At 39.8% G+C, this 18383-nt stretch overlaps 1 protein-coding gene across 4 annotated transcripts in view; it reads right to left on the bottom strand.

Annotated features, from left to right (window-relative positions):
• Positions 1 to 18383, bottom strand: part of SPIDR (scaffold protein involved in DNA repair) — a 209370-nt gene that overhangs the window by 137584 nt on the left and 53403 nt on the right. For all 4 annotated transcript variants that reach the window (XM_037379017.1, XM_037379016.1, XM_037379019.1 and 1 more), the window contains exons 6-7: positions 16678 to 16934; positions 3891 to 3991 (exon numbers count right to left, since the gene is read on the bottom strand). In XM_037379017.1, the coding sequence (XP_037234914.1) occupies positions 3891 to 3991; positions 16678 to 16934 (358 nt within the window). The remainder of the gene's footprint in view (positions 1 to 3890; positions 3992 to 16677; positions 16935 to 18383) is intronic.

Here is an 18383-nt window from a genome sequence, read left to right on the forward strand (position 1 = left end):
CTCTCCTTTCAGGCCTCTGTCTGATATGGTTAGCTTGGTTACAGAAGTGGAATGACCAATCACTTGCAAAAACACATATCCTTAGTAAAACACAGGGACCAGCTGCCAAATGCAATTTTGACCCAAAAAGATTTATTCTGCCCTGCAGAATGAGTCGGCCAAAAATGAGACCCCCACGCACTGCATAAAAACCAGAAAGTGCGTGCTGAAAGGCGGCGCTCTTTTCTGGGGTAGTGATTCATCCCAGTGACCAAGAGGCAGCCAAACCACAATGGTTACTTACAGAAAGGGGTCAGGGGAGCAAACAGAAAGAAATTAGGAAAAAAAAAAAAAAAAAGCCAAAACAAGGGGGGTTTGGACAATGTGGACATTGATACAACATAAAAGTAAACAACAGCAAAACAAAGGCATAAAATTCTGTAACATGAAGTGCCTAACGAGGGGGGAAGGGCCCGCACTTCTGGAAACATTTCTCCTTAAATCTCAAATGGAAGGACGACTTCAAACTGATCTCATTTGAAATCGGTCCCCTTTGCTTTAGCAATGAAATTCTGGTCTGCATGTCTATGGGATATCCAAAATGATGTAACAGCTCTCCCAGCAGCTAAGTTACTTCAGTCCTCTGCATTAATCTTCAGGCTCCTTTGATAACTCATTCAAGCTTGTCATTTGAGAAGTTCTTTCCTCTACTTTTGTAGCCAAAGTCAGAAACAATCCTGGAAACAATGTGGTTTAGAAATATTACGGGGCAAAACAGAAGTACCTCAGATTAGTTAGACACCCTTAGTATGAACCTTAAAAGATGAAAGCTTAAAGTGGTATGCATTTGCTGTGCTGACACTTCACATTTCTAGACTAGAAGCAATTAGAAGGTTATCTAGTTACATTACTAGAATTTCAACCATTCTAACTGACATTTTCCAAACCAAACACCAGTTTTGTTTCAGTGACATGAAATGGTATGGCCATTCAAAGAACAAAACTGTCAAAAATAAATTCTTTCCCAGATAAAAAAATATCCCCCAAATATTATCAAAGCTATTTTAATGATTATTTTATCATCTTTATGCTTTGGAATAAGGTTTGGGAATTGGAAGTGAAATTTTGGCTGTGAAGTTGAAGTGTATTCCTAAATTATGGCATGTTCAGCATCTTTCAGAAATTTTAGCAAATGCTCATAAGGTAAATGAAACAGTAGTTTGTCTAAAAGACTTCTAACTTGCCCAAGTTCTTGTAGATTTTCACTACGATGGCAAAAGGGATATCCCAGAAATGGTTCATCTTCTGCCAAAACTAAATCATCTTGAAGACACTCATCAGAATTTTTAAAATGTACTTAACAGAGCAAGGTATTTTCCCATAGCCTTTTTCTCATAAAATGCTAACAAATTCTGACTCATTTTCTGAAAGAAGAATAATCAAAGAAAGGAATTCAGCCAGAGGCAGACTTTAGCATGGAATATTTCAGCCTAGGAGTTAAAATCTAACAAAATGGTGAGCAGTCAAACACAGCGTTTTGTAATGACACCTGTGAAGCTAGGACAAAAAGAATATTAGCATATTAGCGATGTTACAAGTCCATTACTGTAGAGAACACTACAGATTTTAATTTTCTTTTAAAGACAGAACTATTCAATATCAATTTCTGTTCCATATTTCAGAAGCAAGAGGATGTCCTCATACCACACAAGAGTGATAAAGTAACCTCCTATCCATTAGTAACTCAGGTGGAGGATAAACATGCAGAAGGCTTGGCTGGTTTTAAGTCAGCGTGCCTGTATAATTTTCAACACAGCAGTTCTGAAAAGAGTTGGCTAAAGACATTCCTGGTTCCCTGATGTTACTTTCTAGTGAGTCTTCAAACACTGGAGAAATTCCAGAAAACTGAAAGGATGATGATATTGTGCTACAATTCAGGAAGGGCAAACAAAGTGACCTACAATAACTGGACATCAGCTAGCTTGACATCAGATCTAGGCAAAGTGACTGGAAAAATAAGTAAAGAATTAAGGTCAGAAATATAACGTGCCATTCCGCATGGGTGGCATTTTGAACACATAGTATGCAATTTGCCACAGAATATAAGCCCTCTAAAGCTCCAGTGAGAAACGGTGGGAGTAGTTTTAGCCAATAGTTTGGGTATGACTTAAAATCATACAGCCTGCTTACAAAAAACCAACCCTTTTCACTATAAGTAACGTACCCTTTAAGTGGAATGCAAAAAAAAAATACAAAAAAAAATTTCAGAGAACTAACTTTGTGAATTACAGTTAGAGCTTTTTATCAGTGGAGAATCACAACCAAGTAAAGAGCAGTTCCAGCAGGATTTGAAAATAAACACGCATGCTATCAAATGGTTTTATCAATGACATAAAGACAAGTTAAAAAAATAATATAAGAAACTGTGTGGATACCATTAATTCAAGAAAAATTGTGACTAAAAGAGGACAGGAGTGACATACACAATGACCTGAACTGCAGTGTTAGCTGCGTATACTCAAATGAAGCAGACCTGGATACAGTACAAATACTTCCCTGTGTTTAGGTAGACAAAACATAAATGGTAGTTGGTGGGAAATGGGATCTCAGAAAACAGCTACAGATGTTATGAAACCATATCGGACAATCAATTCAATGTGAAGTCCCCAGCATCATGCTGTGACCAAAGCCAGACCAGACTCATATACTTACTAGAGGCCTTGAACATACAGGAGGCTGAGTAGTGAACTGGACCTGGCCAATGGTTTTGACGAGACTAAAACTGGAGGAATACAAAGTAGCTGTGCTTGTTCTTAAGACCATGTTGAAAAGTTTGAAAGGGTGCAATAAAAAGCCATGAAAATCACTTGAAAACTGGCAAAAATGCTTTAGAAAGCCTTAAAGAGTTCAGTCTGTTTAGTTTATGAAAATTATGAGGCAGCATGATTTTGCAATGCAAGTGCCAGAAAGGGAAAATGCCACATACTAAAGAGTTCTTTAATCTAATGGAGAAAGGCTTTACAAGAAATTAAAGAGGGGAACTGAGGCCAGACAAACTCAGATTTGGAAGAGAACTCATTTTTAAAAATTTGGGAGTGGAATTAAGGACAAACTCTCAAGACAAGTGATAGACTTCCTGATCTGCATGTTTTCAAATTAAGACCAGAGGACTGAAAAATAAATGGAAGTTAATATGTGCTCAGAAACAAGTAGTCAGCTTAATACAGAATAAATGCTTGAAATTTTGTAACCTACACACACACACAAGCTGACAAAAAAGCCTAAACTTTTCTTTACACTTAAGCTCTATGAAACTATTACCTCTCAAGAACTACTACTGAAAGAAGGTGCTATCAGTCATTTGTCACTAACGTGCATAACTCCCACCGTTTCTCTCTAAGTGCCCACTGTAGTCATGCTTCACACTCATTTCATGGTTGTATTCAGTTTGTCCATATTTGCTGTCATTAACAATTTCAGCACTTACCCATGACTTCAAACCAAAGAAAAACGAACATGGAAAGAGGAAAAGGTGGTTATAAAGAAACAAGAACAAAAAAAACCATATGCACACTCATAAATTAAACCTTGAGTTGTCCTACAACCTGCTGGCAACACCATTTCCCTAGGTGATGCTGGAAATAAAGGAGTTGTGAAGAGTCCAGATGGATGCTATTTAAAACAATTCCTTTACCCCTAAACGTTCAAAGACTTTGATGACTGAGATGTTATAAACCATCGTATTTCACTGAAATGCAATATTAGGTCAGAAGACAATCAAGACAGCATTCAACTCAAGTCAGGCAAAACCCACAAATAATATAAAGTTCATTTGTACCCCAATGTGGGCCATAAATACACACATGTAAGTATGTACTTTCACAGAATAGTGTATGTATAATGTTTCTTACCTGAGGGGATTTTAGCATCTGAAATACACTGATGCCTCCAAAAGCTAATGGCAGATCTTTCTCTGTTCTGCAGTCGACATAACCTCTCAGCTAGCCCACCCCTGCAGAGGATAAAGGAATGTTCAGTTTTGCCAGGAATCGGTATTCAGTTTTGCCAAGTGACAAGCCATAGAACAGATGGAATATGTATGTTTTGACCCTTAGAGACAGAAACATACGGTAAAATTAAATTTTGCAGAGTAGTTCTCTTAATTTTGATTTTCGAATCGATGTACTCCCAATAGAACATACACTTAGGGTCAATACATACAATAAAACATATTCTGGGTGTCCAAAACCTTCATATTTTCAGTCCTGTCTCCAACACAAGGACTGTACCGGAAGGTTCCCAACTTTTCATTGCATTTATACATATACCCTGATAGATACTACAGACCATTGCGAATTCAAAACAAACCAATGTAACCACCAGTTATAACAGGTCGGGATTCTTTTCCTCACAGATTTGTTTGTCTGTTGGCAAGGAGTGATCACAAAAATATTCTTTTACCCATACTTGACCCTATGATTCATTTCACAAGCTGGGTCAAGTGTGCAGTTTCAGTGGTCTGAACACTCTCCAAGATGAAATTAATTTAGCATTCCCAAGGTAAGGAGCAGAGGAGTGGCATCTAGTACAAATACATTTAAGGTAACACTAAAGAAATTCCTACACCTGGATTCAAAGCCAGAAGACATAATTTCTCACTTTAAGAACAAAAAGACGAATGTGTTGGAAGCTGTCTTTGGGCTACTACAAAGAACTCTGGACTACTATGGGCATATTTGAGCATTTTTCTTTGGCTTCAAAGAAGTTATTTGCATAAAAACCTACTTTGTTCTTTCTTTATAGAGTACGTTTTTCCACAACAAGTACTATCCAGTATATCAATAAAGACTTCTGCTACGGTAAAATGTGTCCTTGGGTTAAACTGGTTTAGGAATCAGCAGAGATAAGATACAACCACCTCATGATTACTTGCGCATGTGAATAGATTATTTTGGTTTAGAAAAAAAAGCAAAATAGATTGGTAAAGCTCACGTTACAAATGTGAAACTGGGAGGACTCACACCTGTAGAAACCAAGAAGGAGCTAAAAAGGCTAAGCAGCACTTCAGGCAGGATGTAAAAAAAAATATCTCTTTAGCAGTTACTAAGCAATTTCACCTGCAGACAAGTCAACAGGTTACATGAAAGGTCATTAGCGGTCTCAGCTGAATTTCTGATGGACAAGCATATACTTGCAAACTATCCCAAGAATTATTAGATGGCATGGTTAAGCACCTTAGTAGTAAAGATCACAGAATGAACACTCTGAAATACAAGAGCCACATTTGACCCAGAATGATCCATAAAATTTCTGTAGTTTACATAACTGCATCTCTTCTATGGCTGGTGTGAGTTTCTCTCTTCCTTTCAGGCACGGAAGAGAGAAACTCAAACTCTCTTCAGAGGAGGAAAAATTCCCCAAACGCCCAAAACAGAGAACACACACTTAAGCTATATATAAACCCTGCCATATTAAGGAGGAAAACAAACAAATATTTAGGAAGTCCTGGGCTCCAGTGAACTTCCAGGTAAGCTTAACAGCCTTGTTTAATCCTGCTTTCAACATGGACATTTTAGACACAGGGGCAACTAATACAGAGAAGTGCAATGGAAGCTTTGGTACCAAAAGCAGCACAGTCAAGCACATAACTTCATACAGGATAACTTACTCTGCTAGTAACACTGCTCATCCATGTTTTCCCCCAAACTTGAACACTCAAGCAATTACAGCACCACAACACTTGTGGGCAAGACTTCTTGCCAGGAAACTGTTCTTAGATGCATTGGTAATTCATCTTGGCTGTGTGCTCTACGTGAGCCATGATGGAACAGGTAGATGCCAGCTCAGCTAGGGTTAGAAATGCAGCAGTTAAATGCATTTTGAGCTTGCTTACTTAAGTCTTGCGTGTATAGCCTGCAGCTGAACTCTGTGGTTGGACTATAGCAATACACAATACAGCTAGCAGCTCAAAAACTTGTTTTGCTGAAAGAAAACTGTTCAACAGGAGTGTTCTAAAACCCTACTCCACGCCTTCCACAGACAACAGTCAAAGAAATTTATTTTTTTCAATATATGCTGTTGATATATTCAAATACATCAATATTATTCAATATTAGTTCAAACAATAGTTCAAATAGTTCAAATAATGCTAGAAAATCTTAAGGTACCTGCAGAAGAGGGCAGCTATTACTGGTTCACATCTTCATTTCCCCCCACCTTTCCCTGATCAGGGCTACAATTGTGTCCAGTCAAACAATTCCTACTCTTCTGTAAGCCCACTACCGTTTCACCTGTGGCAGGAACAGCCTGTAGCATGAAGGACTCAAGTTCCTGGTTTCGTGGCTATTGCACACAACAGGAATACACCATTCCCGTTCCAGGCCTGATACGCCTACCAGTGAGAGTCTCACTGGCACTTATAACTTCATTACTAATTTGCTAGCCATCTGTATTAGGATAATAGTTATCACAAAGGTCCATGAAAAGTAAAACGGTGCCTTTCCTTAGCAGCCCTTTGGGCTATTAAAATTTATTGATACTTATTATCATCCTTCCATTTGCATTCCAAATGCAGTTAAAAATAGTTTAAACAGAAAACATCATAAAATATTCCACATCTGCTTGGTTGCAGAATATAAAATTTAACCAAGAATGCATTTATGAAAAGTTCTCAGCTGGACATTGGAAATGCTTTTTTTGTAATGTCTGTTTCATATTGTGAAATTTGAAAATAAAATTCAAGGACATGCCATGGACAAAAGGAATTTCTATGACAAGAGAGAGAGTTTATGGTGTGTTTCCTTTAAAAGGTAGAAACAAAGGCATTTAACCACCACCCAAAACCTAGGAGGATTAATCCCCTTTTTAGCTTGAACACATAAACAAAGAAAAACATGCTTTCTGTTACGTATTCTAACAGATTTGATGACAACGGCATTTGAAAACTACCCGTTTCTTCTCATACAGTACAGGTGCCCACACTTAAAAATGCCTCTCTCTGTGCTGTGAGACACTGAACTATACAGTCAGTCACTCCTGGCTGTGCAGATGAAAGATAAAATGGAGTTACACAGAGCTTACTCAAAGCAGAGCATGCTATTAACCAGTTGCCAGCTTCAGTGTAAGAACCAACCCCATGTTTTGAAAAAAGCTACAGGGTGAAAATTACTATTATTTTATTCCCAACTGCACATCTGTGGACTGTTAAATACCGAATGAGCTTTTAAATTCAGTCTTTGGTAGTAACTAGGTTTACTGGGACTAACAGCAATTTTTTTTTGCTATGGATTCTATCATAGGGAAGAAACTTTTTGCTTATTTTGGTATTACAAGGTAGAAATGGGTAATATTCACTAGCTAGAATATCCCCTAGCTTTCCTGGCTTTTCAAGCTCCAGAAACTGTTTGGCTTGGTTTTGCCAGATAGGAGAGGTTTGTTGCCATCAAGGGCGGAGACTGGATTCTACAGTACCAGTCTTGGTTAATCTGCAGTCTGTATTTATTTATGCATCTAACCATTTAAATAACTTTAGAAAAAGATATTCAGTTCTCTCTTTTGCAGAGATTAGCCCTTATGATGCATTTAATTGTCCTCCATGACGAACTCAACATCTCTGTGTGTGTGTGTGTGTGTATGTGTGTATAATTGGCAAATACATTTTAATTAGTAATGTACAATTTCTGTAATCAAGGAAACTGACAGACTGTATTTAAATAACAAAAACTGTAATTTGAGATGCATACTTTACTGACCAACACTTCAAACTTGCCCCCAAAATGTTTCAATATGAGCAAACTGAATGCACTTGGCAAATTGTTAAAGCAAAGGCCGTTAGGGAAGCCAAACTGCTCAGATACAATCTCCACTGCCCACAACCTTTTTATTTTTAATCACGAAACTTTCAGTACAACTATTTTGTTCCTTTAAACCCCTGAGGGTGGACAGATTTAACAAGCAGAAATCCGTGTCCTATTTTTGTACTAAATCTAAGCTTGTTGAAATACCGTATTTAAAACACCACATTGCCATTACTGTCCATGTCCAACAATATCAACATGAAAGACAGTTTTGATGACCACAAGAAAGTGTAGCATGTACTACAAAAGTTCACTTTCTGGTGACTGTCCCTTTCCACAAAGTTCAACAGCAAGACTGAAGAGTTTCATGCCACCATGTAACAAGTATCACCAAAAGGCAACACTGAGCCTGATCTGTAACTCTCAGGCTGCTGGTCCCTAGCTTCCAATTCCAATGAGGGAGAGGGACCGACAGACAGGACAAAAGAAAAGAGCATTAGTGAGTAGGCTGTGTTTTGAAGTCATCTTCGATCTTTCTCGAGATCTATGTTCATTTATTAAGGCTTTCATTTGGCATGGCACTTACCAAAAATAAGCTCTCATTCATCTAAGTTTACTCCTTTCCAGACTTCATTTGAATTTAAGAACAATGAACACTTAAGCATCTCATTACTGACATGTCTCCTCATATACACCATGTATTTCAAAACACTCTAAGTTACACAAATGTATATCCCCATCTCAGGACTCAGCAATTTCCCTCCTCTCTTTTCAAAGCAAGAGAACTCCTCTCATATTTCCAAGTTCACTGGTCAAGTAACTGACTTTTGCAATGCTCCGCTCCATATTTCCAGCCCACGGCGTACTTGCTAATGAATTAAAAAGGACTCCTAAGCATGCTGGCATTTAATTTGTCAACCTGCAAACCCATAAGCTATTATCAGCTAGTTTACAACCTGCAAAATAATAAGGAACGCTGAATGTTGACAGTCACTACCAAGTGCTCCCTTAGGGTACTAAATAGCATGGGTACACGTGAAAGACATGATTGAAGAATGTTGGCCTCGCAAGCGCAAGCCTCCTCTACAGAGGCCTACCTCCTCTCCAGTGCAGAAGAGAAGCCATTGACTTCATAAAGTAACAAGGGATCAGAAAGAGTAATTTTAGCTTTACAGATCAGTCCCACTCAAGCTCTGACTCAACAACTAGATTTATAAAGTTTCATGTTGGATGAACCACTATTACCATCATTGCTGGCATTATTCTCTTTGTTGAATGTGGGATACTTCTCTGGAATCAAAGCATAACACAATTTCTTTCCCTATGTGATAGAACAACCAAAGATTAAAGTAGGCAGCGATAACTGTAATTCCCTATAAAACTTGTCAAGCAATTACACTCTGCTACAAGTTCTGGGGTCTTTCCCTTGGAAAGGAATCAAGTGTTTCTCCTGACCCAAAATTTCCACGTCAAATGAACAGCATCTGAGGTACACACCTAAAATGAAAGGAAAATGGAAGATCTGTATTCTAACACAATTGATAATTTCTAACACACAACTACCAAGGGCCAGCTGCATCTGCCAACACAAAAATACAGAAGACCCTCCATATTTTTTTCAAAAATATACCGAGTAGACAGGCAGTGCAGTGATTTAGTAAACTGCACTGGACGCTGGATTTTCTTGCACAGCAGTTGCTCACATTTCAATACTCTGATCTGTTGTACCCATCCAGAGAGGTGTTGTGTCTTTTTCACACTAGCCAAATCAACAAGGCAGACATGCTTAGAGAGCCTCTTCCAAAGTCTTAAGGATTCAAGGATCTGGAGCCTCTCTTAAAAGAGTTCAATAAGCCAAAATCTTCTTGAGTCCATGTAGTCTCTCACCACTCTTTTTCTAATGTACCACGAAGGAAGTCACCTCCATAAAACGTATTTGGAACAAAGATACCATTTTTGTGAGTCCCCATAGCGCAAGGTATCTTTCAGCAACTGCGTTAGACTAAAGTAACCATCTAGAGAATTTACCTTGTCTTCAGCTGTAAATTCCAACCAGCGTGTACTAGAAACATCCTTAATAACACCTTTAACAATTAAATTTTTGCAAGTTGTGTCTGGACACTATAACACAATTACTCCTGCAAATCCAAAATAATTCTTTGTCATAGACACCAAAACTTCATCATTCTTGTGTTGTGAAATTTGGTTTCCAGGTCCCAGTTGTCTTGGACAGCACAGAGGAAGAGATGTAAGGGGGATTACAATTGTGGCTGCTGAGAACAGGGTGAGTGAGCAGTTTCTGCATCCCATATGGCCTCCAGGGAAATAGGTGATTGATTTTCCCATGCCTGTATTTACCCAAGTTATCTCACAGAAAACACCTGAAATAATTTAGGAACATCTTTGGAAATAGGTAAGCTTTTGGGGCCTGCTCTTTTCATAGTTTTCAAAACATTGATCACCTCTTCTTAACAGCCACTGAAAAAAACCCCACCAAACCACAGCTGAAAAGTTTACCACAGCTCTCTGGCTCTTAAGACTCCTTATTAGAAAAGAAGTATTTCAGGTTGTCCTGCTTCTCTTAGAGAAGAAGCTCTCAGCAGAAGTAAGATGATTCAAGAAGGAGAGTCTTCCCAGAAATAAGTTATCCCCTTTCTGGCTAATACTAAAAATAAAAAAAAATTAAAAAATCAAGTGCCAGACTCACATGCACAATCTCGCAGAATAGAGTAACAAAATTTAGATGATGACTCTGTGTGGACCAGTTCTCATGTGCGAACAGCCATGCCCCACAAGATAAGGGAAGAGCCTTCGCTTCAGTTCTGAAGGTTTTGCCTTTTCTGAGCAGAGACCTTGCATAGAAAAGCAAGCTCCATGGTTAAACAGACCAAAGGCACCAAAATTATTTCTCTCTGATAGGGAACAACTGTACCCTGCTAGACCATTCTGATCAGTAAAATAGATTACATGTGAAACTGGAGAAATCTGCCATATTAAGGAAAGTGGTTTGGGACTTTTTTTACTAAAAGTGGTTTTTTTTCCTTTTAACACCAAGCATCTGGCCCAGTGAAACCATCAACACTTACTAGAAATAAGGCATTTTGACTTTCAGAAAGTGCAAAATAATTTGCCTGTCTACATTGCCAGTGATTACAAGTGATACATCTGTAGCACAGCTGTGATATTTTTCAGTTATAGTCTTCTAAACCAACAAGAAATTCACTAGCAAGGAAAACTTAATCCAATAGTTAAAATAAGCGTAAGAATATGACTGTCAAAAGGGCTAGTCTGTTGCTGTTACACCCTCACGCGACTTGTAGATGCATGTAAGAAAGAACAGACCCAATTTTAAAGTAAAAGCCTCCTTCATTTGTGCCAGCTCCTCCTCCCTTGGCAATTTCCTTTATTTTCAGGACCTCAGTTGGCCTCATGTGACAACTGGGTTTCATTTTACTGCACATAGTAACAGGACATTCTGTAATTTTCTCCTCTTTCGATAACAAAAGTTAATTTTAGCAGATCAGATCTGCAAATGGTCTACATACAAGTAGATATAAGATAATGAAACAGAATTTCCCAAGATCTTATTTTACTAGTAAACTAAAAACAGTCACTCAAATATATAAAAAAAATTCAAACAAAAAGCTAAAGCATCTATTCGTCACAAATAAAAGCTCTTACAATGTGACAGATTTGGAAGTAGGGTTAACATTATATAATTTAAGATATATATTTCCTGCATTAAAACCCAGACTTTTTTTTATAGAAATAAAATCTTACTAGAAAAAGCATACAACTCATAAAACCTTTAGGAAAGGTTTACTTGTTTACTTGTAGACAAGAAAAGCTGAGTGCATGCATTTTGAGTTTTCTCCTTTACAAATATTGAATGAGCTGTTATTTAACCTATATAACACACTTTTAGATGTTCAATACTCTTTATTTGTCCCTTCTTTCACAAAGGAACTTTGAGAGACTTGCAACTAGCGCAGTTTAGACATTTCAGCCTGTAGCATTAACATTAATTCCAAATCTAAGAAGAGGAGCTTCCTGAAAATTGTTATTTGCAGCGTATACTCTCTCCCCTCAGGTTTGCAAATCATTTGCGTTATTTTCCCATGCAGTTTTGACTGAAGCTGAGAAAATGAAACTTTGTGGTGGAATAAAAGGGCAGGAACATCTAAACCCAACAGCTCTTGACCTCTTGACACCAAGGCAATTCACCTCAGTATCAAATACCACTAGGAGCACCTCCTTATCAACTTTCTTAGTAGCTCATGCGCACAGTACAATGACATTTATCTCTCAGTGTACCTGGGAAAATTACACTACTCCCACTCCATCCACCCGTCACCAATTTTGTTTAAATAAAGGAAGGTAGCTACACAAGATGGTATACACAACCAGTGTTTAAGGTGAAGACGTCCAGGAGCAGTGGTATTGATGGCTGTGAATGAAAGAATGATACTTTGCTACTAGCATGAGAAACTAGCACCTTCTACAGCACTGCCCTTCAGGTTGCTTCAGAACCTGCCTGGGACCACCAACATCCCTGAAGGACAAACACCACTACACAGAATACCTGCTCTCCCCTGTGGACTGTGTTAGAAAGAACAATCTTTATTTAGAACAATTCTAAAACCAAAACCTAACATTACAGGGGATACATGAAGAGATATAAGAATTTGGCAAAAGGACACAGAATAGACCAGTCAGTAGGCGTGGTGGGGGAGGAATAGCTTCTGTCATGCCTTCCTCACCTGCAGATGCTAATCACTTTCCAAAACCCCACTTAACTCCTAACCGGAGGACTGCAACATGTTCCTTCAAATTTCACTCATCATAAGTGACGTTGTATAATGTGCATGTTCTTTTGGGGACATAGATGGGTTTCTCATTTTATTCCCACATAAAGGTGTTGAATTTACACTCAAATTTTTAACACTAGGATGAGCGGAATTCATTTTTATCATCCATAATTAGCTTACTTCAGAAGGTTTTCTGCTGTTTTGGTTACATCTTGATTTTTGTAGCATATGAAAATAACATCTGTAATAGGATCAAACAAACAATACCTTTCCTCCCATCCAAGCAACTATCCATTTCCATTTTCGCACCAGGAAGATTCCAAGAGGAGGGGACAGTAGAAAGTAACTTCTGTAATGGTGTTGAGTGTTGGTAGATGAGGGAAGAGCAATGATGTCATCTACCTGGACTTGGGTAAAGCATTTGACACTGCCCTGCACAACATCCTTGTCTCTAAACTGAAGAGACTTGGATATGATGGATGGATGACTTGGTAGGTAAGGAATCGGTTGTAATGGTCACACTCAAAAGAGTTGTGGTCAACGGCTCATTGTCCACGTGAAGACCAGTGATGGTGGCGCTCCTCAGGAGTCCATGCTGGAACCAGTGCTGTTCATCTTCCTCAGCAACACGGACACTGGGACTGGGTGCACCCTCAGAGAGTTTGATAATGACACCAGCTGAGTGCTGCAGTCAAAACACCAGTGGGAAGGGATGCCATTTAGAGGGAACTTGACAGGCTTGAGAGGTGGGCCTGTGCGAACCCAATGAAGTTCAACAAGGCCAAGTGCAATGTCCTGCATGTGGGTTGGGACAATTTCCAGTATCAAAACAGGCTGGGTAGTGAATAGATTGAAAGCAGCCGTAAGGAGAAGGGCTTTGGGCTGTTGGTGGATGAGAAGCTCACCTTGACCCAGCAATGTACGCTTGCAGCCCAGAAAGCCAACCGTATGCTGGGCTGCATCAAAAGAAGCATGGCCGGCAGGTCGAAGGAGGTCTACTCTACTCTGCTCCCATAAGACCTCACCTGGAGTACTGCATTCAGCTCTGAGGCCCCCAACATAAGAAGGGCATAGACCCGTTGGAGTGAGTCCAGAGGAGGGCCAGGAAGACTGAGAGGTGCTCCAGTCCCCTGACCTATGAAGACAGGTTGGGAGAATCACAGTTGTTCATCCTGGAGAAGAGAAGGCTCTGGGGACACCTTATGGCAGCCTTCCGGTGCCTAAAGGGGGCCTGCAAGGAAGCTGAGAGGGACTTTTTGACAAGGGCTTGTAGCGACAGGACAAGGGGGAATGGTTTTAAGCTGAAAGGTGATAGATTTAGATTAAATATTAGGAAGAAGTTCTTGACTGTGAGGGTGGCGAGACACTGGAACAGGTTGTCCAGAGAAGCTGTGGATGCCCCATCCCTGGAAGTGTTCAGGGCCAGGTTGGATGGGGCTTTGAGCAACCTGGTCTGGTGGAAGGTGTCCCTGCCCATGGCAGGGGGATTGGAATGAGATGACCTTTAAGGTCCCTTCCAACCCAAACCATTCTATGAATCTACAGTTATCTCAAGTTTTCCACAGACACTAACGGCTTGTTTGGGGTTTTTGTTTAGTCTTGGTTGGGGTTTGCGAGGCATGTAGTAATGTTAGGGGGTTTTCTTTGAGGCTGCATAGAAAAATGTATCAATTGAGGTAACAAGAGTACAGCTGCAAACAGGTAATGCAAATATAAATGCAGATTGCAGTGTGCCTAAAAAATTTGGAAGAGGTATAATATTTTTTCAGAAATTATAAGCTAAAATATTATCTCTGCTTGAAGATAGCTTCAGTTGTCTCAAACAACAAAAAGAGATTAAAATAGAAATAATTTTTGTTTTCCTAAAAGTAAAAACAAAACCATAAGAGGCCTATTCTACCTGCACAGAGACCTATTCTACTTACATCAGGACTCTTCCATGAAGTAAGTATGATTAATATGGATTTGGAGTTGAACTTCTTGCACAGGAATTCACATAGGAAGACAGGAGCTCTACCACTTGCATCATCTCTGCCCAACCCATGCTTTCCTAGGCACCAGCCGGGAAAAAGACAGCCCAGCTAAGGAGAGGCTTTCAGCTCTCTTCCACCTACTGTTCAGTTCCAAATGGTCCGAGTGAGAATGCATGGGCCAGATCCAGCTTGCAGGATGATCTCTCCTGCTCGCTGCTTTTTCTGCTGTGGCCTCAACCTGCAGCAGAGGTGGGAAGGAAGGAGAAAGGACAAGCCAACAACTGCTACGTGACTTCTAGCTATATAACCAGAAAGAAGGGGTTGTCACTTCATCGATCAAGAAGCTGAGAAACCTTTCCCTGAACTGGCTGTCAATTCACAGCACTGAAAACCTGAGCTTTCCCACTGAGGATGCAGACTCTTATATTCACTGTTAGCACACCAATGAAAAAGTTTTCCATCAACAGTAAAGGGAAGGATGGGAAACAGACACATGTGGAATTAATGCCCTGAACAGGAAGAGTGAAAAGATGGCAATTACCTGGACAAGCAAAATAACTAGATACACAAAACTCATAACTAAGGAATTTCCTGCCTGCTTCCCTGTTCTCAAAGGAACCCAAGGTGGAACCACAGGATGGAAGAATGGAAAACCCTAGGAGCTCTGCTCTTCTGGCCACTCCAGACAGATTACATTCTTCATCATTGTGGTTGGTTTGGTTTTGTTTATTCATTTGTTTTTAAAGCTATTTATTCTCTTAAACACTTGTTTCAGTGTATCTTTGCTGTAAAATATATTTTTGCACTGATTGTTGATAGAAGTTATCAATGAAGCTGGTAGGTACAGATTCAAGTCATGTTTAAGCTACAGAACTCCTCGCTCTGGGATGTTGTTGCAGCAACCAAAAGTTTTCATGGCTTCAGAAAACTACTGGCCAAACTCACAAACCCACTGAATGTAACAAACAGCTCCTGAGCAGCAAACTGCTGAAGGCTGTAAGTGCTTCTGGGCAAAACTGTATGCTTGTCCTGTTCTTATTATCTACACACGTACTTGCTTTTGGCCGCTAACAGGTGTTTTTTGGGGTTTACAGCTTTGGACTAACCTAGTACAGTTGTGTCTTTACGTTTTTAAAGTAACAACAAATAAAGCAAAGCACTTTTAAGTACAGAGATCCTCAGTAAAAAGGACTTTCAACACTGTTCCCTCAGTCAGCATTTTGAAATAGCCAAGAACATTTTTAGAGAAAAATAAGGTATGGCTATTTAACCAAAGTGAAGATTTACTTTTTAAGTAATTGACTGATTACTGTACATGGAATCTGCTGTAAAAAAAAGTAAGAAAGAACCACATTGTTAAAAATACAATAGATATCTATAACAGCACTGTTCATAATTGCAGTCTCCATTTGAGGCACACCCTCACATACACCATTGAAGTTAAAGCAACATTCGTTCATTCAGTATAGGAAGTGGCCATTTTTGCACTGTAACTAGCTAGAGAAATAGTGAATTTTGAACATCAGGCTTCTACTGCTCAGGCTGTTTTCTTTCAGCAGTTAGATATCTTTTTTGATGTATTTGATTAGTCACAGAGATTTAAATTTCAGGTTAACAAATATATCCCACCTTTGCCTAAATATCACTCTGTCCTACGCTATTCAGCAGTATTGCTCATCTACTCCTCTCCTATAGTATTTTGGATAATTTTGCCCTGACAAATCTGCAGAGGAAAAAAAAAATTAAAAATAGAAAAATCAGAGGTACAGCATTTTTGCAGACTAGAGAGGCACAAAGCAATGAAATGATCACATGCTAAAACAGAAGTATGTCCACTCACACGTCTGTAAGGCACTGTAAAGCATTATTAGAAGCGCAAAAACATGCAAAAATGTTGATTTTTATACAGGAGTTCAAGATCAAGAGCTTTCACCACAGATTTAAAAAGTGAATTGAGTTCTTTCTTGCCTTGTTTACAGATAAATGACATTCTTTAAGCTTTTGGAATTTTCCTCTCTAAAATGTTTATCCTTGAAATGCATCCCTACTCTTCTGTAAGTATTCTTTTACTTACAATTAAAAGAAAAAAAAAAGTTTCCTTAAGGTGGACAGTGCGTTTACCTCAGCAGCTTCCTCTTCTTCGCAGACTCGGCGGGGGCGCGGGGGGCCCTGCCCGCCTGCTTCCCAGGGGTGCGGAGAAGGGCCTGCGCAGACCTCAGCCACTCGCCGGCTGGTCGTGCTGTGACGTCCCCCGTGTCCCCTCCTGACCTCAGCTGTAACTCCTCAATGGATCCTGGAATAGTCTTCGCCAGGCTCATCTCTCCTTCTCCCATGCTGTCATTATCAGATGAATACTCAGAAATTTCTGCTGAAGTTGTCTAAACAAATAAAAATGTAAAGCTATTTAAAACAGAATGCTAATGAGACAGTACAGGTTTACACAGGCAGTTATTTATGTTTCCTAGTAATCCATAAATTTCATGGCAATTTAGTAATATAACTTGGACAATTTCACTGTAAGTGCACATTAACCTTTTGTGAGTCAACGTAAACTCCTGTACATAAGGACCATCTCTTGAGGGACAACTGGGACGAGGAACAGTTATTTTTTCCACCAACTTATCTACAGAACTTACCAAAACAATAAGCCAATGCTTATCTCTATCAAGAAAAGTTTCCAGACAGGTGTCAGGATTAAAGCAAGTTTTCAGAAAAACAGAAAGGGGCTAATGAATGGCAGGGATCATGACTGGCAGGAACCCTGAGAGAAAGCAAGCTTTCACATCGGGATTCAAGTAAGTAGGAAGGCTGGTTTCTGTAGTCTGGAAACAAAGGGAAGAAACACATGCCTCCATTGAGAACTCGTAGCTGGCAAAAAGTATGTAGCCTTTTGTTAAAATCAGATTTTGGCCACTAATGCTGGCCTTCCCCCATGTCAAGCAGGCCAACAGCTTCCCAAGAAGGTTTCAGAAGTGGAGCATAAGCTATCGGACCGCATCCAGGTAGCTCCAGGGAGGATTGCTCACTGGTCATCAGCCAGGGCCGTGAGCAAGCGGGGCTGGAGTTCACAGTCATAAAACCTTGCTGGAGGTCTTCTCCCAGAAACTCCCAGGACACACTGAACTCATCCCACTGAAGGAGGGATGAGAGGAGAGGTTGAGAAGCCCCAAAAACAAGTCTGCAAAGGGACATGGAAGGCTTAGGAGAGGGCTGGCAGGGAAAATTCACTTGCTTCAGCTCAGCTTGTTTTACTCTCTTCTAGGGCTCCTGCACAAGCAGGGCAAGGCAGCTGGGTTGGCACCCTAAGGTGAGCTCTGCACAGCTGTTACGCATGTTATGCTCTCTTGACCCAGTAGTTCTTGAAGTACTGAGTATTAAGCAAAACTACTTGGAAGGTGGCACTTTACCTAGTAAAGAATGAAAAGATCTAAGACTCTGAAATAGGCAGAAGACTAAGAAATATGAGCTGGTCTCAGTCTTCAGGAGCTGGTTGGGAAAAAAAACAAAACAAAAACAAAACCCACTCCATGCAAGTTCTGGTGGGGTGAACATAAGAACAGTCCCATTACTAGGACCACCAGCACTGGCTCAGCTCAAGGAGGCCTGCACAAAACTGTTCTGTAGAAGAGGCAAATTAAGTAACTCAACCTGATCCTTGAAAGAACCAAAACCCAATGCAAAACATTAGGTTCACATTATCAAGGGAACTGGAAAGATGGACTTTGCTCCAGATCTGCTGCCCCGATCACAGAAGAGGTCCTGAAAAAAATTAGCCTGTTCCTCTAGTCTAATGCAGTAAGCAGCTCTCCTCACACGTTGTCTGACAG

Source organism: Falco rusticolus, chromosome 3 (assembly GCF_015220075.1).
Source record: "Falco rusticolus isolate bFalRus1 chromosome 3, bFalRus1.pri, whole genome shotgun sequence".
Taxonomy (NCBI): Eukaryota; Metazoa; Chordata; class Aves; order Falconiformes; family Falconidae; genus Falco; species Falco rusticolus.